Below are 27727 nucleotides of genomic sequence, written 5' to 3'. Positions count from 1 at the left end.
TGTCCTCTCTTGACTCAGTTCCTGGTACTTGCTTCAGCCTGTTCCTCAAAGCCCCACCTTCTTCAAGGAGTCTCACAGCTATGTCCTCTCACCCTAGGCCGCTGGACGGGAGCAGCTGCCTCTCGCAGGTGCACAGCTGGGCTCCACTGCAGGTGCTGCACGGCGATGCGGATGTCCTGTTCCCCATCAGCGTCAGCCAAGTGGGCTCGTATGGTGCAGCAGGTGGGTGCATGGGGCAGCCTCTCTCTTGAGTTACCTGTACAGGTAAAAATGGGAGTCAGGAGGTCTGGGCTTAGGGCAGACAGCATCTGTGAGAACCCAGAAGTGAGGGCTCTCCCTGCTAGTGGGAGGCCTTACAGGTGCTCTTGGCCATTGGAGTAGTGTGAACTGGCTCACGAATCCCTGGAGGCCCCCCTTCATTGGTGGTGTGTGGACCATGGTTACCAATAAGCGACAGTTACTTTGCCCTTCAGGTGGCAGAAGGTAGTTATGCCCTGTGTATAGAGGCCCCAGCTCCCTAGGCAGAGAAGGGGTGGGCGTTAGCGAGGAGCTTGGGCTGGGCGGCATTGGCCTAGCTCCCCACGAGCTTGGACAGCTCCTGTGGGTTCTCACTGTCTTTCTGCGAAATGGGCCAAGGAAGGGGGAGGAGCTTGGCTTGCCCATGGGGGAAGGGGTGTCACCGTGCAGTCAGCACAGATGGGGCGTGGGCATCGCAGCTTGGCCCCTGCAGCTGTGTCGGGAGGCCGTTGTAATTTCAGCTGGATGGTAGGCCATCCTCGTCACTTGACAGGGGACAGAGGCCCAGGGCCATGACAGGGGTGCGGAGGTGCAGGGCCGTCCCTGGGTGGCAGTGCAGTGCAGGCCAGGCCCCACTCAACTTTGGCTCTCAGGGTTCACGGGAGCAGGTCACGTGCCCAGTGTTAGTGCAGATAGTGAGGGCTCATGGTTGGTGCTTCCTGGTTGTCAGTCTTGGGGTCCTCCCTGGGAAGCTGATTGGTGGTGGTTGTAGTGCCACATGGTGCTCCACAGCCCCCAGTGAGCAGCTCCACCATAGCCCCCTCCACCCGCTGCCCCGGACGCCTGCTGCCTGTCCTTCCCCTCCGCAGGCCCTTGTGCCCGTGGCTTTTCATGCAGGAAGGCCTCTCTCCCCCAGGCTCCCTTCCTTGAGGGAAGCTCAGGTTCCCCGCTGCCTGCCCTTAACCCCACGCGTCTCCATCTCTCTGACAACTTGTAATGGTGCGTTCTCCGAACTACTGGACCACTCGTCGGTGAGGTCCACGAGGCAGGACCCAGGCTGCTGTCCAGTGTGACTCCCCCTCACGTCAGCTGGTGCTGGGTCTGCAGCTGGAGGAGGGCTGCACGCTGCGGCGGGGAGGGACACGGTTCACAGCCTGTCGCCTTGACAAGACGCTTAACGTCCTCGGGGTTCGTTTCCTCATCTGTTAAAGCTTTGCAGGCCCCAGTGTGTGAGGCCCACTGAGTGTGCGCCTGTCGCTGCCACGTTTATGAAGGGGCAGTCAGAGTCGAGTCTCAATGCCAAGTGCAAGACCTCAGCCTCTCCTCCAGCCGTGGGCTCCCTTCCATGGTGTTGGAGGCCTCAGGATGTCTGGTCTGAGTTAGATTAGTGAGGATGACACAACCCAGGTGACCTGTCTGCCGCAGAAGATCCCTTAGGAGGTATTGAACCCTCGAAGTAGAAATGCCTTGTGAGAAGAGTGGGGATAGTGTGGGTGGCCTGAGCAGTCAGGAAAGCATTTGGGATGAGTGGCGTGTGACGTAGAGATGAGGTTGGAAGCATTTTTTCCTCCTCTGAAGGCTGCTGTAGATTCAGCCTTGGGAGCAGGGCATCTGAGGTCTATGAGCCAGGCGGAGACCAAGGCAGAACTACAGAGGAGGCTGTGCCCCTTCACCCCATTTCTGAGATTCCTCTTCCTGACTCAGAGCTGGTTTCCTGGTCAGCACTTGGGGGATAGGATCTTAAAGTCAGCATCTTGCCCCTAGTCCTTTTTCCTGGAAGGAGACTTGAGCCACAGCTAATGCATTTACAGTCATTAACATCTTGAATGTGGGGTTAAGTGGCTTTTGTGGAAAGCAGCAGACGTGGAGCCATGGTTAGACTATGCTGCCCTCTAGTGTCCAACTTCTGCCACTAGGGACAGGAACTGTGTTTCACAACAAGATGTTGACTACAGACTTTGTGCATAGTCTCCTCCAGCCTCCACATCAAAAGGTTACAGGTAAGGCAGGCATAGGGCCTTCCATTAGAGACTGATGTCAGTTTGTAACAACGTGTCAACAATGTGTCTAATGGAAGCAACAGGTAGCCGTCCTAAGTCAACTCATCTAGCAGTTGGACAAATGTCAGGGTGAAATAGAATGGAAATCAGACCCTGACCTCCTGTCTTGTGATTATCCTCTATGCACAGATGCCCCCGTGGGAAGCCTGGAGAATGGGACAGGACCGGAGGCTCATGCTGTGCCAGAGACTGGACTGCGGTTCGGGTCAGTGTTCTGAGACACGTTGCTGCCTAGTGGAGGTGATGTTCACGGCTGGCTGCGCACTGGATTGTGTTTTGGAGACAGGAGTGGTCCTGCTGGGATGCGGGGCAGGCTTAGGTCACATTCCTATTCAGACTTTATCTTTACCTCAGAATTACCCTTGCTCAGACACTGCCAGGGGCATATGGGTGTGTGTCGCCTGTCCCCTTCTGAACTTTTGGGGCCATAGCTAAGTGTGCCCTCCTCTGTTATTTTCTTAGTTTAAACATTTGTTAGTATTTAATAGTAACCGTGTTCTATAGTCTTTAGGACACTTAGCTGTTATTCTGCAATATTTCTGAAGCATTTAGTCTGTTGTCTAGCATATTCTAACCATACAAAGTTTCCCTTCCCTCCCCCTAAGTAAAAAAAAAAAATCTGTCTGGGCAGCAGTGGCTCATGCCTGTAATCCTAGCTTCTCAGAAAGCTGAGATCTGAGGATTGTGGTTCAAAGCCAGCCCAGGCAGGAAAGTCTGGAGACTCTTATCTCCAATGAACCACCAGAAAACTGGAAGTGGAGTTGTGGTTCAAGTGATAGAGTATTAACATTGAGTGAAAAAGCTAAGGGAGAATGCAAGTCTCTGAGTTCAAGTCCTAGTATTGGCACACAAAAAAATTCTGAAGGAGAAACTGATTTTGGTGTAGAGTTTTTAAAATTTTTTTTAAATTTTTTTATTTAAAAATTATTATTGTAAAGGTGATGTACAGAGGGGTTACAGTTACATAAATCAAGTAATGAGTATATTTCTTCTTGAACAGTGTCCTCTCTTCCTCTTCCCTTGTTTTCTTCCAGCTTTTTCCCTCCTCATGTAGATTCTTTTTTTTTTTTTTTTTTTTTTGGTCCGGTCGTGGGGCCTGAATTCTCGGCCTGGGCGCTGTCCCTCAGCTCTTCAGCTCAAGGCTAGCGCTCTACCACTTGAGCCACAGTGCCACTTCCAGGTTTTTTCTTTTTGCTTATGTAGTGCTGAAGAATCGAACCCAGGGCCTCATGCATGCAAGGCAAGTGCTCTACCACTGAGCCACCTTCCCAGCCCCTCGTGTAGATTCTTAATGTCAGCACTATTCTGGTGGCCTTTACTTTTGTACTGGGGATTAAACTCAGGACTTTGCACTTGTTAGGCATGCACTTTTCCATTTGGGCCCCTCTCCAGCCTCTTTTACTCTGATTGTTTTTTGCCCAGGCTGGCCTAGAATTTTGATTGTCCCACTAACCAGCTCCTGCATAGTTAGGATTGAGTATGTGGGCCACTGGGGCCTGGTCTTACTGTTTCATTCTCTCTCTGTCCTCATGACTTTAATTAAATGCCCAGGTATACACCCATCAGCACTTTAAGCCTTTCCTTGAGGGTAGAGGTTTTCTTTGCCCCAAATGTTGCTTGCTGCCCACATCTGACCCAGAATAGACAGAGTTCTGAAAATGACATATCCCAGAGGAAGTTTGGCCACCTGGCTCTGTGTCAGAAAGGTCACCGCCCCCTTCTAAGACCTGGATCCTTATTTGTTTCCATTTTAGCACTTTTGCAATGAATGAAAAGTCCTACCTTTTTTTCTTTCAGTTCTAGGGATTGAACTCAGGGCCTTGTGCATACTAAGCAAGCACCGTACCACAGAGCCACACTGTCAGCACTTGGTTTTTATTTAGTTTTGAGATAGGGTCTAGCTAACTTGGCCCAAGCTGGCCTCCACCTCCTGAGTAGCTGGGGTTGCAGGTGTGGGCTACCTTGCCCTTCTTAAAAATGTCACTCTTAACCCCAGTTCTGTGACAGTGTTGATGTTCTGCTTTTCCTCCATGTGTGTACGTGTATGCCTGTATGTGTATGTGTGGGTGGTAGATGATGGCCTTGCTGTTTCCACAAAGGATGCTGGGTCTGGTTTTCAGGTTAGAGCCCGTTATCAATGCAGTTGGTTCTCAAAGTCTGCAGCAGCTTCCCTATGAACAGTTGGGGGAACTTCCGTCCGGTGCTCACAGGGCGCACGCTGGGTCAGGCTGCTGGCACCATGTTTTGTCAGTCAGTCCGTACGTCTGGTTTGCTGTGTGTCCCTTGTAGAGGCACCTCATTTCATCTTGATGGTTGGCTCATTAAATGTTGGACTCAGGGCGAAGAGCACTGTAAACTCAGGCCTGGGTGAAGCTTTTCTAACACATTTTTCCATAAGGCATAGGAAAGGCTCATCTCAGGTTGGGAACAGTGACAGCACCCAGGGCCAGTGTCCAGGGACATTTTAAATAGCCAAATCACCAGCAAAGACCCAGGGATATGAGAAATGAGGGACTAAGTGGCCATGGAGGGACGCTGGTTTACAGAAAGTGCCCAGAGTCTGCGCGGCCTCCTGCTCAGCCCTGAGCACGCCCACGGGCGGCCCTAGCCTGTGCTCAGGAATGACTCTCTGCCCTGCTGCCTCTGGTGTGGGTCACCGATGCTTTTCAGTGTGTGTACAACCTGCATATGTAAAGCCTGCAGAGAATGAGGGTTGGATACTGCACTGAACAGCGAGGTAGGGCCACAGGCTGAGCATAACGCCTTTTGTCTACTTTTCCAGCGTGGAAGCCAGGTCTCCAAGCCAGGGAAGTCCTCTGGGCAGCCTGCTCCCCTCTGCCTCGGTGCCGGAGTCCATGACAGTCAGTAAGTATCTCTGCGCCACCTCTGCCAGGCCTGGACGATGGGGGGCTGGAGTCCCGGCAGTACCCTTGGGCTTGTGCTGTGTGCCTGTGGACTTTTCAAAACATAGGGCTGTCAGGATGGGTGTGTCTTGCTTGTGGCCCCCAGAACTGTGGTAAATGGCGCTGAGTGGCACTGGAGGTACTAGGGTTTGAATTCAGGGCCTCAGGTTTGCTAGGCAGGTACTTTTCCACTTGAGTCACTCCCCTAGCCCTTTTTGCCTTAATTATTTCTCAGCTAGGATCTTGCCATTTTGCTCAGGACTGGCCTGAACCACAGGTTCCTATTACTGCCTCCGGTGTGCATATCATACCTCGCTTATTAAAAGGGAATCATGTGGCTCAGTTTCCCAGGTTTGCCTCCGTTGGGATATAGGGGGAAGAACAAAGTATCTGGCTTGATTTTCTTTCTTTTTTCTTTGTTTTTTTTTTTGCTGGTCCTGGGCCTTGAATTCCGGGTCTGGGCACTGTCCCTGAGCCTCTTTGTGCTCAAGGCTAGTAGTGCTCTACCACTTGAGCCACAGTACCACTTCTGCCTTTTCCTGAGTATTTATTGGAGATAAGAGTCTCATGAATTTTCCTGCCTGGGCTGACTTTGAACTGTGATCCTCAGGTCTCAGCCTCCTGAGTAGCTAGTATTACAGGCCACCAGTGCCTGACCTGGCTTGATTTTCTTTGTAACTCTCGAAGAGTCATTTTTTTTTTTTAGAGTAAGGGAAGCCATCTTTCCACTCTGGTACAATGTTGCTAGGATTAGGTGCAAGCCATTTCCAGCTTTACCACCCAGGAAATACAAGCAAATAAGAATAAGTTTGAATGGCTTTGTGTAACAAAGTATAAACTACTGTGGCTTACCAAGTTGGGAACTCTCTGTTCTAGGCGGGCAGGCTGGGGCTGGTACAGGCTCCATAGTCCTCAGAGGCCAGGGCTCCGCCTGCTTGCCTCGTAGAAGAGCTAGCTGTGTGGCTGCGCTGCCTGAGTGGGAGGGAGGGGTGACAGGACCTCCGCTACTCATGGAGAGGGGAGGGGAGGGAGGGCAGCCCCGCCTCTTTGGGGGATGCCACTGGACTTGGTGGCCTTTCCTGTTCTTTGCATCAGTGTTGTGTGCTCCGTGTCCTCTGCTGTTGTTTCTAGAATCCCGAGGCCCCTGAGTCCTCTGTCCCCACCATGCCCATCTCACTCCCTGTGGCTGACTCCTCCCTCTTCCTCAGCTCCTGGACACCCCAGGTTTGTGGAGGAACAGCAGGAGAGTGAGTAGTGGGGTTGTCATCCCCCCCCATCACTCTAGTGAGACCTGTCACTCAGTATGACAGTGAGTGTGGCAGATGGCTTGTGTGCCAGAACGACGCCCCTACATCCTCACCCTCCCCTGCCATCTACAGCCTAGATTGGTCTTGAATTCTGAATCCTCCTGCCTTAGCCTCCCAAGTGCTGGGATTACAGGTGTATACCACCATGCCCTGCCATTCTCTCCTTGTTTTTTTTTGTCGGTTGTGGGGCTTGAACTCTGGACCTGGACGCTGTCCCTCAGCTCTACCACTTGAGCCACAGTTCCACTTCCAGTTTTCTGAGTGGTTTATTGGAGATAAGAGTCTCATGCAGGGCTGGGAAGGTGGCTCAGTGGTAGAGCGCTTGCCTTGCATACATGAGGCCCTGGGTTCGATTCCTCAGCACCACATAAGCAAAAAGAAAAAAAAGCGGGAAGTGATGCTGTGGCTCAAGTGGTAGAGCCCTATCCTTGAGCTGAAGAGCTGAGGGACAGCGCCCAGGCCCAGAGTTGAGGCCCATGACTGGACACACACACACACAAAAAAAGTCTCATGGACTTTCCTGCCTGGGCTGGCTTTGAACTGAGTCCTCAGATCTCAGCCTCCTGAGTAGCTAGGATTACAGGCGTGAGCCACCGGAACCGGGCCATTCTCTCCTTTTGTAGAAGAGCATAGAGGCTTAGCAATATTTAGGACATTTTCCAGCACCTCACCATGGGTGTGTCGCTCCAGCAGTACTACTTGGGCAGCTACTATGCACAGACATGGTTTCTGGGGAGTGGTAAGGGGTGACTCTGGTGACTGAACCCAGGTTTTCTCTAGCTGGTGCTGCTCACAATTCTAGATTCCCTAAGGAGGAAGACAGCAGTGTATGTGTGAACCAGCCTCAAACTCATTATTTTTAAATAATTTTTTATTGAGATTAAGTGATTACATAAATTTCACAGTATTGTGGGATCGTGATACTTAAAGTCACAAACACATTTTAACCTTCACAGGGCAAATTGTCATTATCATGGTCAAACTCATTATTTTTAATAAAGCAATGAGTTCCCAGCTGAGGGCGCTGGGTGTTCGGGATGCACATGCCAGCCTGTCTGGCCGTGTTTAGAGGTAGTCCTGAGCCCTGAGGACTCGCGGAGCCAGAGGGGGATCATGCAATGCTCTATTCTCAGTCTTGGAAGTCTGGGGCAGACCAATATGAGAAAGCCCAGCGGCCTGCTCACATGCCAGCGTACCTCTTGCGGGAGAGATGGCACAGCCCGGGCCTTGCTGAAATGGTGTCTGAGAATCAACAGAGAGCTGTTGATTCTGGGGGGATGGTAAGGCCCCCACAGCTGGAGACACTGTGGGAAGGTGGCTCTCAGGCTGGCCCGGCACAGACAGAATTTGCATCTGGCTTTAGGCTGGAAGGGCAGGAGGAGGTAGCAGACCTTTAGACTCTGTGTGGCTGTCCTGCCATCCTGGAGAGGCCTAGGCTTGCTTTGTTTTCAGTATCTGTAACTCAGCAATCCTAAATACCGTAGGGAGAATTTTGGCTTTTTTTCAGTTGTGTGCAAATTTGCAACGGCTGGTACACTTTGCAGGTTGCTGCTTCTCTGCTTCCTTTCACTAACCCCAAAGATGCCCAGGGGAATCACCAAGCTGTCCTCAAGGGTTGCCCCCTGGTGGATGGTCCAGGAACTAACCTGTAAAACCTCCCACAGAGAACATGTTTGCCACTTTTGACGTTATGTATGGTTTACTTAGGTTATACCTGGCTGTCATTTTATCTATGCAAAATACTGAGGGTTAATATTTACTAAAATTCTTTAAATTCATTTTTTTCTGTTTGTATTTTTGGTCGATAGTGGGACCTGGGCTTTGTACCTGAGCTCAAGGTGAGTGCTCTATCACTTTGAGCCACAGCGCCACTTCCGGTTTTCTGATGATTAATTGGAGATAAGAGTCTCATGGACTTTCTTGCTCAGGCTGGCTTTGAACCGCCATCCTCAGATCTCAGCCTCCTGAATAGCTAGGATTATAGGCGTGAACCATCGGTGCCCTGCCTTTTCCTCTTTTTTTATGGGAACAAAATATGACCTTAAGTTTACTGGGTAAAATAGAAAAATAGTTGAATGATATTTTGGAACTAATTCAAAAGAAAGTGCTATTTTTGGAGTGAAAAACATAATCTGTGTTGTGAACCTATAATGCCCTAGCATAATAAAATTGCTGTTTAAGCTAAACTTTTGTTTAGCTGAATCATGAAAATTTTATTTCCAACCTTTGAGTTTCTCCTAAATTGGTATTATTTTAACCCTGTGACAACAATATTTCCACAGAGTTTTGTCTTAAATCCTGTGGGCCCCTATGTAGGGGTTCAGGAGTGTGCAGAATGGACAGAGCTGGAAGGCCATGTGCGGGGTCCCTGCTGGGGGTGGGGGCTGTCAGAGGGCTCATGTGGCAGGATGATCATGTGCCACCAAAGTGTGGCAGGTGGTGATGGCAGAAGCGTGCCGGGCAGGGGTGAGGTGGGGCGTGGGGGAGGAGCCGGGGAGCTGTGGGATCAGGTTCTATTCTTCCCGCAGAGGAGAGCTGGTGGATGTTTTTGTTGTTGTTACTGTTGTTTTATTTGATGGTGCTGAGGTTTTAACCCAGAACCTTGTGCTTTCTCAGCTTGCTTGCTCGGCCTGGTATTCTACCACTGGAGCCATTACTGTGAGCCCAACATTTTGCTGGTTAATTGGAGATGGAATCTCACATGTTTCTCTGTGTGGGCTGATCTGAAACCGTGACCCTTCAGCTCTGAGCCTCCTGAGCGGCTGGTATGACAGGTGGAGCTACCAGTGACTCAGCCAGCTGTGTGTTCCCCATCCATTCCTCGGGCCTCCCTGTGGTCCTCCTCAGCCAGCAGGGCCTCCAGGGCCTGGTGCCTTTCAGGGGTCGTCTCAACCATGTGGATATCCACATCCCCTCAAGCGGCTGGCAGTCCTCAGGACTGAGCCCTAGCACCCACGATTCAGAGACTGCTCAGTGCTGCCCAGACTCCCAGCTACCCATGCTCCAGAAGCCCTGGGTTAGCACCTCGCTTCACGCCCAGCACTGGCGCTTCCTGGTGGCTTTCTCTTTCTCTTTCCTGGAGACTTCCAGCTTCCCTGTAATTGTTGGCATGCCATTTGTGTACCATTGCCCCTATCTTCTGTTGAGATGGATTATTGAGGACTTTGCTGCCTGAGCAAGCCTAGAACTGTGATCCTCCCAGTCTCAGTCTTTCTCACAGTTTAGAGTGACAGGTATGTGACACTCCTTCCAGCTTCGGGTTGAGAAAGGGTCTCATGAACTTTTCTGCTGAGGCTGGTCTTAAATTGCTATCCTTGCATTCTCAGCCTCCTCATTAGCTAGGATTACAGAGGCATGAGCCACTAGTATCCGGCTAAACCTGTTTTTTTGACCACTTGACTCCTGTAGACCCAGGATGAAACAAAACAGGAGGAAAACAAATGGTGATTGAGATGATAGGTCCCAGGAAGGGTTTGCCCTTGGTGTGTGTGTGTGTATGTATGTATGTATGTGTGTGTGTGTGTGCGCGTGCGTGCATGTGCACGTGCGCGAGCGAGCACGAGCATGTGCTGTTCAGCTCTGTGAAAATGCCGCACGGGGCTGTGTGTGTAGGAGACACCTGTGGAATGTCTCTACACAGATGATTCTGACCCTGCAGCTTCAGGGAGGGACACAGCACACGAGGCTCATGGGTGCTATGTACTTATTATTTTATCGTAATAAATATTAACTTACTGAAGATTTACTCAGTAGCTATTTATGGCATTTGTGTAGAATTTGTCTTCCTACATTTTTTTTTTTTTTTGCCAGTCCTGGGGCTTGAACTCAGGGCCTGGGCACTGCCCCTGAACTTCTTTTTTTGCTCAAGGCTAGCACTCTACCACTTGAGCCACAACACCATTACTGGCTTTTTCTGTATATGTAGTACTAAGGAATCAAACCCCAGCACTTCATGCATGCTAGCCAAGTACTCTACTACTGAGCCACCTCCCTAGTCCCTTCACATTTTAAAAAACTTTTTTTTGTCTTTTCTTTTTCTGTATTGAGGATTGAACCCAACACACTTGCTAGGCAAGCACTTTGCCGCTGAGCTACATCTTTTCCTTAATAGTTTTTTCTTTCTTTTTTTTTTTTTGGGGTCTGGTCATGGGGCCTGAACTCTGGGCCTGGGCGCTGTCTCTTAGCTCTTCAGCTCAAGGCTAATGCTCTACCACTTGAGCCACAGCGCCATTTCCGGTGTTTTTTCATTTTGCTTATGTGGTGCTGGGGAATCGAACCCAGGGTCTCATGCATGCAAGGCAAGCGCTCTACCACTGAGCCACCTTCCTAGCCCCTCCTTAATAGTTTTCTTTTGGTCAGTTGTGGGACCTGAACTCAGGGCCTGGGCATTGTCCCTGAGCTTATCTGCTCAAGTCTAGTGCTCTACTTTGAACCATAGCTCCACTTCTGGTTGTTCTTGTGGTTTATTGGAGAAGAGTCTTATAGACTTCTACCCAGGCTGGCTTTGAACCACAATCCTCAGAGCTCGGCCTCCTGAGTAGGTGTAAGCCATCAGTGGCCTAGCTTCCTTCACATTTGTAACAGCCGAGTTTCTCTAATTTTGAATCTACTTCTGTATTGGAATATGTATGGATGAGGGAGCAGAGAGCTGTCAGAAAGCCCAGCCTCTCTGTAAGCTGATGGCTGGAGAGTAGCACTGCAGCCACCAGAGGGCGCGCGGGCCCTGCTGCATTTTTCCTTCTGCGACTGTGTTGTGTCTCAATTTTGAGGTCCTGTTGTTAGTGTTTATTTATGGGGATGGTGATGGGAGCAGTGGTCCTTCTGAGCAAAAAGCTCCAGCACGGGCAGAGCATCCTATTGTTCTCAGCATAGGCAGTCACAGTCGGCACCTGGGCAGGTTTGGAGCTGGCCTATTTTAGAAGGGAATAGATAGCTAATTGGGAAATATTTCTCTTTTGCCACTGCTTTATATGAGAGGTAATTGATTATCTATGGTGTGTGTCAGGCCTTCAAAGACAGAGTATGAAGGAGTGGACAAAAGGGGCCCAGGTACTCAGTTTGATCATTTCTTTTGGGTTTATCATCACTTTAAAATTTTTTAAAAATTGTTTTTACAAAAGTGATGTACAGCCTGGTGCCGGTGGCTCATGCCTGTAATTCTAGCTACTCAGGAGGCTGAGATCTGAGTATTGTGGTTCAAAGTCAGCCTGGGAAGGAAGGTCTGTGGGACTCTTATCTCCAGTTCACCCCAGAAAAACTGAGAGTGGTGCTGTGGCTCAAAGGATAGAATGCTCGCCTTGAGCTGAAGAGCTCAGCGACAGCGCCCAGGCCGAGTTCAAGCCCCACAACCAAGCAACCAAACAAAAATGAACAGAGGGGTTGTAGATACGTGAGTCAGGTAACGAGTACATTTCTTTCTGGACAGTGTCGCCCCTTCCCTTGTTCTCTCCTAGTTTGTCCCTCCCACCCCCACCTACAGGTTGTACAGTTCATTTGCAACATAGTGTCCAGTGAGTACCACTGCTATGTTTGTTCACTCATCTGTCCATTTCTGTGCGTCCCCTAATACACCCAAAGACCTGTAAATGAACCAACAGGACAAAAAGGAAAGAAAAAACCAGCAAGAAAAAAAGAAAAACCGCTTCTTGTTTATCATCACCTTTGATCTCAGCCAGGGCAGAGAGGGCAAGTAGTCATTGGGCCAACTTGCTGAGCCTCATTTTCTTCTCTTGGCTATTATTGGAAGGGATTCTCAATACCAGCAGGGCCATCTGGCTTGTCGCCTTGGCAACATGATTCCAAACATTTGGCAGCTTGAGAAACGGAGCTGAAGGCCATGGGATGGCTTAGAGCGCCATGGCAGGGCCCTGCAGCCGACCGGTGCTTGCCCAGGGCTTGAGCACAGACTTTCAAGAAGAGCTAGTGGAGCAGCATCTATGAAATGAATGTCCCTCCAACCCCTGTAGCCCACAGCCAGTCTGGACCAAGCAGCCTCACAGGCCCCTCCTGCCGGCACGTCTCCTACCCTCCGCACTACTTCTGGGCTTCTAGTGCCTGCCATAGGATTGGGAGGTTCCTGATGGGAGTTAGATATACCCTACTTCTTCCTCAACAGGTATCAAGCAGCTGCCTCACGTGAGCTATGTTCTAGGAGTTGCAGAGATGTAGTAAGGACTAGACACTCTCGGTAGAAGGTGCTCATAACATTGCACTTCATACTCCAAAGATGCCAACCCTTGTTAGGGGGACTCTGTGCCCACAGTTCAAGATCCAGTGGAAACGACTGTGTTGGCAGGCTATATAAAGGAGTGAGGGACAATGAGAGGGTCAGGCAGGAAGGCTGTGCAGCCACAGATGAGCAACATGGTTTCTGTTACCTGTGCACTGACAGGCCCTCCGCACCCATCCACCGCGGGGTATGTTGGGAGATGAGTCCCTGGAGCAGGAGATCCAAACCTGCTTCCAGTGCCCGGCTCCCTACTGGCAACTGCAGAGCCGCTAACTCTGCTGGATGCTGACTGTGGCCAGCATGGGTGACCAGCACCGTGCTAGCCAGCATGGCTGTTTGGTTCCTCATCAGTGGCTGGAGCGGGAGGGAGGAGCTGCTGGGTGTCGGGGACGAATGTCACAGGATGGAGTATCTGAGGTGCAGAGGGGGGCTAAGGCAGGGGGCAGGGGACTAAGGAAGCCTTTGTGGAGACTGGAAGTGCCTCATCTGAGAGTCAGCGCCTGTGGTCTGCTTAGCACAGGAGGTTCCGCTCCTGGCAAACCAGACACACAGCTCTCCAAGGCTGCTTTCCCTCACCATCGAGCTGCCTGGTGGTGTGGGTCAGGGCAGCTTGGTGCTGCCTTGCCTCTGCTCTGCATCTTCTACGTTGGGATGTTCTTTCCCACAGGAAATAGTCGTGCGGATATCAGCAGACACTGGAAATCCGTATTCTTGTTCTTCTGTGCTAGAGATCTCCATTGCTGGATAGTATTCAGAGCATCCCTTGCCTTCAGAGATGCCCTCCAAAGACAGATGGTTCTGAGGAAAAGGCCTGCTTCTCCTGCCGCCCTTGGACTTGTGGGTCCTGGCGTGCAGTTTATGAAGGCTTCTTGTTGCTGCCCCCGCTTTTACCACGCAGGAGGGGAGGCCGAGGCTTGCTTTGGGAGTTAAAGGAAGTCCGCTCAGTCTTCAGCATGTGAGAGTGCATGTGTGAGGGCCAGTGAACCCAAGTAGGAAGCAGGTTATCCTAAGAGTCTGATTTTCAGAGTGCATTTTGGGAAAAGACCTCCCTCCCTCCCTGACAAATCCTTTTGAAGTTTGACCCTCAGTCTCAATTAGATTTTCTTCTCTCCAAAGTAGCACTGATGGTGGCTTTTTGGATAGAAAACAAAAGAAATTGAGGTGGTATGGTCTGTGTTCCCGAGGAACGCAGGTCTCCCCTTTTCCCAGAAGCCTCCGGGCTCATCAGTATGGCTGTCACCACAATGAGAGCCACATTGCTGACAGTGGAGACATTGCCCTAGGAGGAGAGCTCCTCAGAGTTCTTTGTTGTCCACATTAAGTTGAGATGATTGAGTTGAGGAGTCAGGAGCGAGGGACCCCAGCCTTATTGAATAGAGAGCTCAGTGGTGGGCGTCGTGTGGCCTGGCATCGGGGTTGATGAAGAGGGATTGCTTTTCTCTCCATCATCCGTCTTCACTAACCCTGGGTCCCTCTGGAGGGACGCAGCAGATGCTTCCATCTAAATAGCGCAGGGAGAAGGGAGGTTCCGCAGCCAGGTTGTCACATCTTATAAGCGGAGATGCTTTCACTGGGGACCCGCGATGTTCAGTCTGTAAATTTCTTTTGCTACTCCCTGGCCTGTGTGGGCAGGAGTGGGCCTTCCCTGGGCCTGGGTTGCTTTGCTCACTTGCCCATGATGGCATATCAGGTCGGCTGTTGTTTGAACCCTGGAGCTCAATCCACATACTTGCTTTGACTCCTGCAAGTGATACTGTGCATATGAGCTAGGGTTTCCGTTGGGGACCCAGTCCCCTTGGATTTAGTTATGTTTCTTCCTTTAAATTTCTTCAGATTTTTTTTTCTTTTGTATTTATTTGTTTGTTTGTTTGTCAGTTGTGGGGCTTGAGCTCTGGGCCTGGGCGCTGTCCCTCAGCTCTTCAGCTCTAGCACTCTATCACTGTAACCACAGCACCACTTCCTGTTTTCTGATGGCTTATTGGAGAGAAGAGTGTCACAGACTTTTCTGCTCCGGGCTGGCTTTGAACTGTGATCCTCAGATCTCAGTCTCCTGAGACTGTGTGAGCTTCCGTCACCCAGCTGTTTTTTTTTTTAAATTATTTGCTTTTGTGGGGGGATAAAGTATCACTGTGTAGCCCAAGCTAGTCTTAAACAATTTACTCTCATGCTTCTGTCTCATGAGCGCTGGGATTATAGATTGAACTGCCACACCAGGGTCATGTAGGAGTTTTCTTTCAAGTGTAAAGTATTGAAAAATTTATTTGTTTGAAATAGTTGTCAATATTTAACAATTGAGAACTCTTCATATTTTTTTAAATGAACGCCATGTGAGTCCAGTGGAAAATCAGATTTGGTAACTACTGCATGCTTCTACATGCCAGGCAGCTCTGGCACATAGTGGGCACAGCGGCAGGTGGGCCCTGTTGCAGGTACTCTGGTCCTAGTGGCTGGGCTGCTCTCTCCTGCTGGCTGCACGGTCAGCTTCAACGGGCCAGGCATTCATCTTTGGAGACTCTGTGCAAGTATTTTCCCTTGAGACCTCCCTCCCTCCCTCCTTCCCTCCCTCCCTCCCTCCCCCCTCCCTCCCCCTCCCTTCCTTCTTCTCCCCCTTCCCTTCCTGGGAAGAACTGGGTAATTCTCTTGAGATGGCTCAGAGCTGCACTGCAGCTTACCTTTGCTGCCCAGCATTACAAGAGAGACTCTAGACCCTGTAACTCAGGCCCTGGAAGGATCAAATTTCAGTAGTTTTTGCTGGCTGGGTGCTGCTTTTGTACCATTGCAAGTCAGGGACTGTTTGTGTTGTCTGCGCCTTGCCCAGTGCCTGGCCCTTGTGAGTGGTTGGAAACTGTTGATCAAGTGAGCAGAGGAGAACTGAACTGATGAGATCACAGTGACAGCCTGCCTGTGCCACTGGTCTGCTGGTGCTGGAGCCAAGTGCTCCTCTCCAGCATCTCTGAAGGGTGTGTGTGTGTATGTGTGTGTGTGTGTATCTCTCTCTCTGAAGGGGGTGTGTGTGTATGTGTGTATGTGTGTGTGTGTGTATCTCTCTCTCTGAAGGTGTGTGTGTGTTCTAATCAGGAGAATGATGAAAATGCTGGGCATGGTAGTACATGCCTGCAAACTCAGCCCTAAGGAGGCTGAGGCAGGAGGACTTCAAGTTCAAGGTCAATTTGGGCTAAAACCCTGTGTCAAAACAACAAGAAAAAAAAAGGGGCGTGGTGTAAGGTAGGAGAATAAAGAAAAGGAAGAATAAGCTGATTTTAAGAGAGATTGGTTGCCGGGCGCCAGTGGCTCATGCCTGTCATCTTAACTACTCAGGGATCAAGGTTCAAAACCAGCCTGGGCAGGAAAGTCCATGAGACTCTTATCTCCAATTAACCACTAGAAAACCAGAAGTGGCGCTGTGGCTCAAGTGGTAGAGCACTCACCTTGAGCTGAAGAGCTGAGGGACAGCGTCCAGGCCCAGAGTTCAAACCCCATGACTGACGAGAGAGAGAGAGAAGGGGGGGGATTGGTACTGAGGAAGCTATGAAATGAATTTGGCCATGAACTTACACACACACACACACACACACACACACAATTTTTTTAAGGCCAATGATTGATGGACAGTCCTGGAATGAGTCTTGGGAATGTATTAAGAGTTGCTAGAAAAACAAGGACAAAAGGAAAAGTCAGCACTGAGCCATGGAGATTTTCTGGTGGATGTATCCATTGCAGATTGCCGTCTCCAGGGGTCATGGTGCCCCCGCGGCTGTGGTGGCAGAGGGGACTGGCACCCAAGGGCCAGGCTCTCCTGGAGTTGGGAGAGGCGCTCCTGGTGGCAGAGGTCTGAGAGAAGTGTGTGTGTGGGTCAAAGAGCCCTGAAGGGTTGTGAGGCTACTTGGGGTGATTGCCATGAGTGAAGGGGGACACATTAAGAAGGCGACATCTAAGGGGAGGTGGCCTTCAAAAGGTAGCAGACCTCCTGTCTCCTGTGTACCTGTAAGAAGTAAAGTTTGGCTTTTCAGTTACAGCAGCCTGGAAGGAAGGTGAACTAGGAATGAACATGCTGCACTCTTTGAGTGTTGAAACCCATCGGCTGCTCAGCTTTGCCTCGTTTGGCTGCTTTTCCTCCTCCTCTTTCTCCTCTTCCTTTTTTTTGTGTGTGCTGATACTAGGGCTGGAACACAAGGCCTGGGCATAGCTCCTTAGCTTTTTGTTCAGCTCTGGTCTCTACCTGTGGAGTCACAGCTCCACTTCCATGTTCAGCGTCTGAGTACAGTCCTGCTCCGCCACGCTGTCCTAGCTCAGCTCCAGGGTGCTCCTCGGGGAGGAGCCATGTGAGGCTTTGCCTTTGTGCCCAGGCATCAGAGCAGCTGGATGGCGTCCTTGGTGGCATTCCGCAGCACTGACGGAGCAGGACAGTGTGGTGGCCTCTGTGTCAGGAGAGGCAATGGCTTCCCTTGTTTCTGGTCACCGCTACTCTGGTATCATTTGTAGTCTCGACTTGGGGGTCCCGTTTGCCTGGTCCAGCGTGTCTTGACCACACGGGCCTGTGGCCCATCAAAGGCTGTTCTGGTTATTTGTGAGAGTGTCAGGGTTTGGAGCAGGCACCTGGGCGTGGACTCTGCCCGTGCACTCTCCGTAGCTGTGCGTTTCCAATTAATAGCAGATAATGTGTGAGTCCATTTGAGAATTACCCATACGTGTGATACCACAGCCCGAGGGTGGAAGCCAGCAGAGCAGCTCTATGTCCTAATTATTTATGAGAATTTCACAAGCAATTAGTCCTTCTGCCATCGGTTAACCTCACCACACCGCCGCGTGCGAGGCCCGTCACAACAGATGCCCGTCGCTGCTCTTGCAGCTTCAGGAGTCACGGTACACTGCGGCTTCAGTCGTGGGGGGCGGGGGGGGGGGCGCGCACGGCTGCTGGCCGCACTTGGCTTGCTGTCCAGGAGCAGATGGAGGGGATGGGAGCAGACAGCGCCACCTCTGCTCATCTGCTCGCAGGGGTGGGGCAGGGCACTTGCCTCCTCCTGGGGAGGAGTCTCACCTCTGAGCTGAGGAGGTCAGCCACTCCAGTCTTCTTATGCATAGATGGGCTCTTTGAGGCTCAAGTAGAGGCAAACGCCCAAAGCACCTTGCTGTTTAGTGGCTGTGTCCTGAAGCCCCGCTGGGGGCAGGGGCAGGCAGGAGGCGGTCCTTGCTCTGCCACTTCCTGTACACCGGTTCTGACCTGGGGCAAGGTTGCCCTTCTGGCCTCTTGATTTCTCATTCGTGTTATTCATGTCGCCTCTCAGGAGAATGAGACTGCTTATGCTATGTACCTTTTGCATTGTGGTGCAGGAAGCACAGGGAGGCACTTGGGGGCAGGTTTTATTGCCTGTCAACACAAGTCAAAAAGTAGAATCCATGGGTAGAGTGAGGGGGGAAGGAGGCAAGCAAGGAGAACGGAACAAAAAGCTAGAATGGGCCTGAGAGTGACTTAGAAAGTTCTATTTCAAAGTTCAGCGTAGTTTATCCTTTGTCTTGGAGATAAAAGGGAAGGGAGTGGGTAGGCAGACAAAGATATAAAAAGCAGGATGTTAAGTTTGAAAACTGATGATGTAGGTTAAGTATATACTCATAGGAGAACATCTTTTATTTCTGTACGTGAGAGCCCTGTGAGCTGTCTCTTTAAATATAACCACATATGGGCCCCAGGGGAGTGTGTGGAAAGGCTCTTTGAGGTCTTTGGATGCTGCATGAAGCCCAAGAATTATCACACAGATCTGCGTATTAGGTGGGCGTGCGCATACCCATACGTGTCCATGCATCCAGATGTGCCAGGTCTAGTCATTGTAGCGCTGGGTCCCCTTTTTAATTAAGGGGAATATAATGAGGCTCAGGGCAGTTCCCCGCTGTGATGGCTGAGCCGGGGTGCCTCTCACCCTCCTCATATCACAGTTTCAGTACTTTATATAGTGACTTCTGAGGCCTGTAATCATTTAGATTAGTAGCCAGCCTCCTTGCTCATAGGCCTGTGTTCTTCTCTGGATCATTGGGGGTTGAGAGGCGGTTTGTGCTCTGTTGATCTTTTTTATTTATTTTTTTATTTCTTGGGGCTGGTCCTGGGGCTTGAACTCAGGGCCTTTGGCGCTGTCCCATAGCTTTTTTTGCTCAAGGCTAGCACTCTATGGCTTGAGCCACAGTGCCACTTCCCGGTTTTTTGGTGAACTTTGCTACCTGAGCTGGCTTCAAACTGCAACCCTCAGATTTCAGCCTCTTGAATAATGGGTTATAGGCATGAGCTATCAGTTCCTGGCCTCTTCTGATCTCTTGAAATCAAGGATCCTTCCCTGGGAGGAAGGAGGGGGCCTGGGTTCACAGGCCTCCTAGTGTTAGGTCACGGTGATGACGTGTGGGAATTTGTCACCCTTCCTGCTAACTCCCTATATGCATCTCAAAAACACAGTTCAGGCCCGAGTCCTGTCAGTGGGGCAGGAAATTACAGCCATGAACCCGGTGGTTAGCGTTCCCTGGGGAGGCCTTGAACTTATCATTAAAGGCAATCAGCATTTCCGCCCAGCCCATTCATTCCATGTGTGGTTCCCCAAGTGGAGCTGAGGTGCGGGTTTTAGCAGTGGGTGACAGTCCATCACTTACTCCTTTACTCACTTGCTCTTCCGACCCTTGAGTCATTCCATAGATGTGGAGGGTACACCGCAGTAAGGTGCTGTGCCCGGCTTTGGTGCCCCTGCTCTCCAGGGATCCACAGACTTCGGTGGCTCAAGGGACATCATGTTTTCATAGATACACAGATACAGGCAGGGGGACTTCAGGGACACCCGGGGTTGTTCAGCTCCGAGGATGCAGAATGCAAGGGAGAAGGATCCATTGGGTTGCCGAGGCATGGGAGGCAAGGGGCTTTTTGTGCTGATGCTTTGTTTTGAGACCACAGGGTGTGTGGAGGGAAACTCGTCTCCTTTCTCCTGGTACCCTCAGCTCGCTCAGCCATCCTTTGGGTAGCAGGTAACGTTCCAAGGAACCCGTGCAGGGTCTCTGCAGAGCTTGTTTTTTCTGTGGTTCTGCCCAGTGTGAAATGGCAGGGCGTGGCTCATGGCCCAAGGGTGGTGTCTGAGACACCTGCTGCTTTGCCAAGTCTCACCCTTTTGGGGGCTTTTTTTTTTTGGTGTCTTGAGTTGGTAGGCTTTTGTCCTGTGCCAGCATTTGCCTTTATCCCTGACCAGGCCTCTGTGCCTGGTGGGAAGAGAGCCATAGACAAGTGTCTGGGGCCCGCTAAGGGAGCGTTTATTATGGTGGTGGTTGTGGTGGGTTTGGCCTTCTGCAATAGACCCTGAGGGAGGGACTTGGAACAAGCGTTCTGGGGCCAGGCGCATGTGTTTCCACCTTTTTCTGTCTCTCCAGTTGAACATCAGCCCACCCATAGCTTCTGGAAGATCCTATGTAGTTGGCCTGATTGGAGCCAATTACCGTCCTAGTTTTGTTGGCCGTGGGTAGACTCCGTGGAGACAGGATGCATGTGGGAACAGAGTGTGAGTTGAGACAGGAGTAAGGCGGGGCAGGTGCATGACTGTCACATCCACAGCCAGTGAACAGAGGTGTCCAAGGAAGGTCAGCCTATGAAGAAGCCTGAAGGATGCTGGAGTTACGGAGGGAAATGGTAGTTTCAGAGTGAGGGGAGACTGGACTGCCTGAGATGGAATCCCATAATTTTTTTTTGCCCCATGCCTTTCTGTGTTGCGGCGGATGAAAGGGGATGGCCAGGTCCATTGGATCTCAGGCTGCACAGGAATAGGAAACTTGTCTAGAGAAGCAACCCTTTGGGACGCACGGTCCACAGGTGAGGAAACAGTATGACAGGTAAGACCTGCTGACTGACGTTGACTTTGCTTTCTCCCTTCAGGTGAACTGCGCCAAGCCATCGTGGCCATGATGAATAGGAAGGATGAGCTGGAAGAAGAGAACAGGTAGATCGGGGGCTTCGGGACTGGGGGATGCTCCTTTTCTCTGACGTCCCGCCTCAGGGGCAGCAAGAATAGAACTGCTGCAGCACATTTTGCTAGTTTTGGCAGATCACGCATAGACAGTTTCTTATTTTCTATCTGGGAGTGTCACTTGTAGATTTGCTGCGGCTTACAGAGAAGCAGGGACCCAGGACCTCACAGCCTTGGCATCTCCAGAGAGGCTCAGGATGTTGCAAGAGCAATATGGGCTGTTCCTACATTCCCATACCTCACAGCTCATGCAGTTCAAGTGTAGGATTCTGGATTTTAATGTATCCACAGACCCACGCGACCATCACCGCATCATATAGGTTATCATCTCAAGAGGAAACAACGTTCTCTTGGCTCTGTCCCTGAAGTCCTTTGAGTGACCTGTAATTGAGGGCCTGTCGGCCATGTTTCCAGCACTAAGATATCTGCCTTAGAGTTTGCCCAAGGGAAACTTGGGGCAAGAGGATACATAGATTCTTTTAACTTGACCAAAAGCGAAGTCAAAAGACACTGCGAGGGAAAAGGGTTTTGTCAATCTTTTTTTCCTTATTGAAACCAGTGCTAGCCACTACCCAGCACTGGCTGTGCTGCTCCCTTGTGACCATGGCAGTTGGTCTGGCTGGTCATGGCAAGCTGGCCCATGATGGTTCTTTACTAAGCACTAGTGGACGCCACAGGGCTGCTATCTGTGGAGTGGGTCCGTCTGGGTGCGCATGTGCGTGCATTCCTGTCAACCACCTCATTCCCCTGCTTTGAGCTTACATCACAGTCCATGGTGACATCCAATTACAATTCTCTTTTAGATCTTATTTTGGGCCCTGCTTGACAGCTTTCTTCCTTATCCTTTATGGAAACTTATAAAAGCAAAATGAGCATAATTTCTAAAACAAAAGAGGATGTTTTTAAAGGGATCTCTAGACAGCACCGTTTTCCAACTAAAATAAACTTTGCACAAAGTACTTGTACCATGGCAGCACTCTTTCCTGGCTATAGCGGGGCTGTTGTCTTGGAAGAAACCACATGGTTTGTCCTGTTATGTGGAGAATGAGTCACTGTCTTGCTTCCTTCTATTTTCCAGGGAAGGAAAAGGCATAGAATATTTGTGTTGGGGGTCCCAGGCCCCAGTGGGGGATGTTCCCAGGAAATGAGGGGCTTGGATAGTTCAGGAATAGGGTAAGGGTAGGCACTTTTGGTTACATTATTGCAGGGCAAGTGTGTGATTTAGTATGATGACACACCACAGTCAGTTTTCCAGAAATTGCCATGAAGGCACAGTAAAGTAAATGTGCAGCAGAACTGTGTCTATGGCTTTATCCTCATTTCTTTCTTTCTTTTTTTTTTTTTGGGTCTGGTCGTGGGGCCTGAACTCTGGGCCTGGGTGCTGTCCCTCAGCTCTTCAGCTCAAGGCTAGTGCTCTACCACTTGAGCCACAGCGCTACTTCTGGCTTTTTTCTTTTTGCTTATGTGGTGCTGAGGAATTGAACCCAGGGCCTCATGCATGCAAGGCAAGCACTCTACCACTGAGCCACCTTCCCAGCCCAAGCCTCATTTCTTATAAAAGTTTTTTCTTCTTCCTCTTCCCCACGTGTTTTTTTTTTTTTTTTTTTTTTTGGTGCCAGTTTTGGGGCTTGAACTCAGTACCTAGGTGCTGTTTCTTAGCTTTATCAATCATGGCTAGTGTTCTACCACTGGAGCCACACTTCCACTTTCTATTTATTTTGTCAATTGGAGGTAAGAGTCTCACAGACTTTCCTGCCCGTGCTGGCTTGAAACTGTGATCCTCAGAACTCAGACTCTTGAGTAGTAAGGATAACAGTGAGTGCTGCACCTGGATCTTGTAAAGCCCTCTAGAAGATCTGTTCCTCGCTTCCCTTTGAAGACTGGGAATGATGGATGTGCAAGTAGGGAGCACGTTACAGACTCGGCTGTGCTCCGTCTAACCATGGAGCTATCCATGCGTGTTTAGCTTGAAGACGGCAACAAAACAGGCTCAAAGTGTGTTTTATGAGGAACGGTGGAAGCGAGACTAGACAGCTGTCATGTAATCTGAACAGGCGTTCTATTTTTATGCTGCAGATTATTCTTTCAGCTTCTTCTGACATCCTTTCCTTTGCTAAGTCTCTTCCCTGATGTGGCTGTGACAGAATGTCTCAGTTTAACATGCTACACCTTTGAGTGGGCTGTCTGGGAAGGGAGTTGAGTGGGATTTGCTCACTCCTCATCTTCCCTTGATCTTAAGCTGTCAGATGGCCAGTCTGCTCACAGGGAAGCAAGGGCCCATAGCCCAGCTGCAGACCAAGGGCCGGGCTGTTGTACTGAGCACTTGGAGTGTTGGCTGTGTGGTGAAATCAGTTTACTTGAGGTGGACTTGAATTATCCAGTGCGCAGAGACGAATATGCGGTGAATGAACTAAGACTTGATGTAGGTAGGCCGAGTTCTATGTTCTGGGCTGGATGGATTCTTGTCAACCACACTGGAATGGTTGGGACCTCTCTTCCCAGGTCACTGCGGAACCTGCTTGATGGCGAGATGGAACACTCGGCTGTGCTCCGGCAAGAGGTAGACACGCTAAAAAGAAAGGTGGCTGAGCAGGAGGAGCGGCACACTGTCAAGGTCCAGGCGCTGGCAAGGTAGGGACGGGTGAAGGATGGCAAGCTTACCTTCACCTATACTCTTTAATGAAAGTCTGTGACCAAAAGGAATGAGATTTATGCAGTGTGCATGTATGAATGTATGTATGTATGTATGGCAGGTGAGGCACTTGATCTGAGGGCCTGAGCACTGTCCCTGAGCTTTTCTCCTAAAGGCTGGCATTCTACCACTTTGAGCCAGAGCACCCACTTCCGGTTTTCTGGGTGGTTAATTGGAGATAGAGAGTCTCACGGACTTTTCTGCCCAGGCTGGCTGTGAACGGTGATTCTCAGATCTCAGCCTTCTGAGTAGTTAGGATTATAGGCGTGAGCCACTGGTGCCTGGCTGAGATTTATGCATTTTCATTTAACTTTGTTGAACAAGTCATAGTCGCACCTGCATGAAAATACAGAAGGTTCAGTGCACACTTTTGCCCCACCACCCAGTTTGCTCCCTAGAGGTGATCAACATCACCATCTCAGGGCTACTTCGTGACCACACTGTGGATGTGTGTACACACCCTTCCTTACACCACTCACTTCTTTCACCAGCCCCGCCATGCCATTGTCTGAGCACACCAGAATTTGTCTAACCAGTTCACCAGTAGCTATAATGCCATATCCCATTATCTGGGCAGGTCGTTTGTGCCTGAGTTGAGTGTCTTTGTTGGAAGCATTCCAAGATGCAGACTTGCCGTGCAAGTTGTAATGCATTTGTAAGTCAGAGGTCATGCACTTGGCCTCCCCCCCAACCCCAGATGCTAAGCCAGGTATGTAGGTATGCACAAGGCTGAGTTGCTCCCAGCTTTGCTCACAGGATAGGATCCAGAGTTTGGTTCTCACAACATCATGGAAGAAAAAGGAGCCTGGCAAAGAACTGTTCGTTTGCATTTCTCTGAGGATTTTTTTTTTTGGGGGGGGTCCAGTCGTTGGCCTGAACTCTGGTCCTGGGCACTGTCCCTTAGCTCTTCAGCCCAAGGCTAGTGCTCTACCACTTGAGCCACAGCACCACTTCCAGGTTTTTTTCTTTTTGCTTATGTGGTGCTGAGGAATCGAACCCAGGGCCTCACGTATGCAAGGCAAGCGCTGTACCACTGAGACACCTTCCCAGCCCCTAGGCAGTTTTTTAAAATAAGTTTTTTATTGTGAAAACACTGTTCAGAGGGGTTACAGTTACATGAGCAAGGTAATGTATGTTTCTTATCAAGCATTGTTGCCTCCTCCTTTGTTTTTCCCCTACCATCCCTTCCCTCCCACCTCCAAAATTATACTCCCTGCCCCCGTTCCCGCCTGAATTGTAGAGTTTGTTGTTTAACAGTGTCTTGTACATCTCATTGTTACAATGGGTCAACAACCAGACAGTTTTCTAATCTGAAGTTTCCCCACTTGAACAATGGGTAGCTAAGAGCTTCAGTTATCTGACAGTTGGCAGTTTGCAGGTAGGGCATGTATAAACAGACGCTCGTCCACAAGGAGAGAGCAGACGGAGGTGACTGAGCTCTGAGTTCATTTGCTGACACCTCTCTGCCAGAGTTCACCTCCGCCAGCTGTTGAAGTTTCTTCTGGCTTCTGGCCACAGAAGAACCAGCTGTTTGTGATGGCACACAGTTGGCTTGCTTAGGCACTTGTCTTTTGGGGCGGAGAGGGCTTAGGCTGCTGGAGGCAAAGTGGGGCTGCGAGGTGGCACCGGGCTGGCCCACCTGCGCTCAGGTGGCAGTGTGAGAATGAATGTGCTTGAGCCTTTTTCTGTTGTCAGTTTGTTGGAGAAATATAAGGACTTTGCTTTTTGTGAAGAAGGACATTTCTTCAGTGTTTATCCCAAGGCATTGATTCTGTCTTCATTATGAGGCAAGTAGTCGGAGCTGAGAATGCTAAACATGGAGGATACTGGCCTGAATTCTGAGTCTGCCTGAGGTTTAGGCCTGGCCTTTGGAACCCAAGGTTCCATTGCCATTTTACCTGGTAAAATCAGTGGGTTTCATGTTGCTGCTAACTCTGGCAGTGGCTGCCTGGGATTCTGGTTGAGAAGGATTCTGGGGTGGCATCTGGGTTCAGTAGGAAAGAGCCTTGCTATTGATTAGTAATGTCTGCCAGGGTATGGGAGAGAGTGGTGGGAAACACACCCAGGAACATGCCATAGCTACGCTGATACTGGTGGAGTGGTGGAAAGTACTGGAGATGCTGTCCTCAGGCCAACATGGCAACATTGTACATGAAGCCCCAAAAGAGAGAGACTTTGTCATTCTCTTACTAAGCCCTCCATCGTTCAGCTCTGTTTGTTAAAAGGAACACACTCTGGAGTAATAGCTTAACCCATGATGCAACAGAATACAACTTTCTCAGCCTTAGGTCAGAAATAGGGCTTGGTTTTGCTATGCATCATTGAGAGAACTTACCTTTGCTCTGTGGTCTGATATAGGAAGCCTGCATTGGTGGTAGGGGCTGCTCTTGCTCTTGAAGAAGCATTGATATAGTGGACGTTGTATTGCACCCCTCGCCCACTCCTTCCTCCGGGGGCTTCAGCATGGCTGTTGTCTTCATTGGTTGGTGGTAGCTCCAGTTCAGCCTGGACTTGTCTGATTTGGTCAAGGTTACTTTATATCCTCTCCAAAGCGATTGGCACAGTGGTGATGGCTTGACCCAACTGGACATGGTGATTGGACCTAGTTTGGGAAATGGGTAAATGGTCTAATTCTGGTCATGGAGACGTGGCGGTTTGTTGGTACTCTGTAGGAAGAGTTTTTCCTGCTCATTGGATGGCTCCCTTCCGGAACATATGCTGTGAGGATGTAAAGGCTGAAGCTTGGGGTAAGGCCTGAGCCACGTTGGCCTTTTTGTTACCATGAGTGGACAGACCATTAGGGTGAGATACACACAGCAGGTTGAAATGGAGAGGAAGGGTGAGAGAATTGTATCATGTGTGATGTCACTGGGCTGCTGGCTCAACTTACCCCTGAAGGCTCCACTGGACCTTTGAGTCGTGTGGACCAGTAAATCCCCTTGGCCAATTTGAGTTGGGCTGTTCCTTGCTACATTAATAACACTTACTGATGTAGAAGCTTTTGCCCACCATGTAACTAGGCCTAGGTCAGGATCCCCATGCTGACCTGAGCAGGAATGATTATTGTTGGAAGTTGCAGGGTGTGTTGTTACCCACCTCTTCCCCATTAGATGGGAAGCTATCTGCCTGCCCTTGGCATTGCCTGGCAAGTAGTGCCCTTGCCTGTGATTAGGAGGGCAGGAAGGCACCATGGGGCCAATGAGTGTTGCAAGGAAATGCTGCCTGGAGCCAGGAGGTGGCAGTTTCACCTCAGGAGTGGAGCCAGGAAGGAAGGAGGTAGTTCCTGGGGATGACAGGCAGCAGTAGAGGCGGACCTCTAACGGGCAGGAGTTATTGGCCCCTGAGGGCCTGGCCTCTGGTACACAGAGGTTCTGTCTGTCCAGAGTGAAGGTAATACACTGTTACGCCCATGCCCCGAGTCTTTTGTCTAGCTCTCTACTTTCCTCTCTTGTGATTTTCTTCCCTGGCTACTTGTTTACCATCACCAAATACCTAACTTGCCCTTGTTGGCAACTCCTAATCCAGCCAATTTGTCATCCTTGGACAGCGCCATTAGCGGCCAGTTCCCTTGTTTACCGACATACTTGGGGATGCTCTACTTTCCGGAAGTGAAATTCCAAGCTGACATTCCCTGGGTAACATGAAAGGGAAATCAGAGGGAGGTAATTTATATTAATACAAAACAGATTTCACACACGTTGGCTCTGGACACGGCTCTGTTAGAGATGAACAGTGAGGTGCGTGCCCTGCTTATAATGCATGAGTTTGGGCTTGCAGGAGGTAAGAAGATCAGAAGCCGATCTTTATAAGAAATACAGGAAATGAAAAAGCTGAGGGTGGACCCCAGAGGAAAGCTGGGTACATCCAGAGTCAGTGTAATTGATTTTGGGCTCCGATTATAATCAAGGCTGACTTTTCAGGAGAGCTGCTGTCCTGCGGCCGCTCTACATGCTGGCCGTGCAGACCGGTATCCCTGTACCTGCAGGGCCTCGTGGAACTTACAGACACCCGTGCTTCGGGCCACGCTTCCCCGTGTTCTTTCTCAAGGCTGTTTATGAATGTCTATTCAGGATGTTGAATGTTCTATTGACAGTTCTCCCCCATGTCCCTCTCTGACATGCTTCCAGTGGCAGGTCATTAACAGCTTCTACCTGAGATCTGCGTGCCGCGGGCAGGTCTGTGGGATGCAGTGAGGACTGGGGCAGAGTCTGGTTGGCCCAGGAGGAGCTGTGTGCCTGCAGTTCACTGAGTAGATAGTCAAGGACTCTTGTTCATGGGTTCATTCACTTCTCAAAGGTCTGCAATTCCTGGCTGGAT

The 27727-nt window shown here is 50.2% G+C and overlaps 1 protein-coding gene across 3 annotated transcripts in view; it reads left to right on the top strand.

Annotated features, from left to right (window-relative positions):
- The window catches only part of Snx29 (sorting nexin 29), a 232860-nt gene that overhangs the window by 54159 nt on the left and 150974 nt on the right, over positions 1-27727 (top strand). Inside the window, exons 9-13 of one of the 3 annotated variants that reach the window (XM_042698295.1) lie at positions 98-217; positions 2422-2502; positions 5080-5162; positions 20628-20691; positions 23221-23349. In XM_042698295.1, the coding sequence (XP_042554229.1) occupies positions 98-217; positions 2422-2502; positions 5080-5162; positions 20628-20691; positions 23221-23349 (477 nt within the window). Of the gene's footprint in view, positions 1-97; positions 223-2421; positions 2503-5079; positions 5163-20627; positions 20692-23220; positions 23350-27727 lie in introns of all 3 variants that reach the window. The other 2 variants (XM_042698296.1, XM_042698294.1) reach the window with 2 other exon arrangements.

The sequence above is a fragment of the Dipodomys spectabilis genome, unplaced genomic scaffold, assembly GCF_019054845.1.
Source record: "Dipodomys spectabilis isolate Male_0828 unplaced genomic scaffold, ASM1905484v1 ptg000231l, whole genome shotgun sequence".
NCBI classification, from domain to species: domain Eukaryota; kingdom Metazoa; phylum Chordata; class Mammalia; order Rodentia; family Heteromyidae; genus Dipodomys; species Dipodomys spectabilis.
The sequence above is the reverse complement of the archived record's forward strand: the minus strand, read 5'-3'. Positions and strand labels throughout refer to the sequence as shown.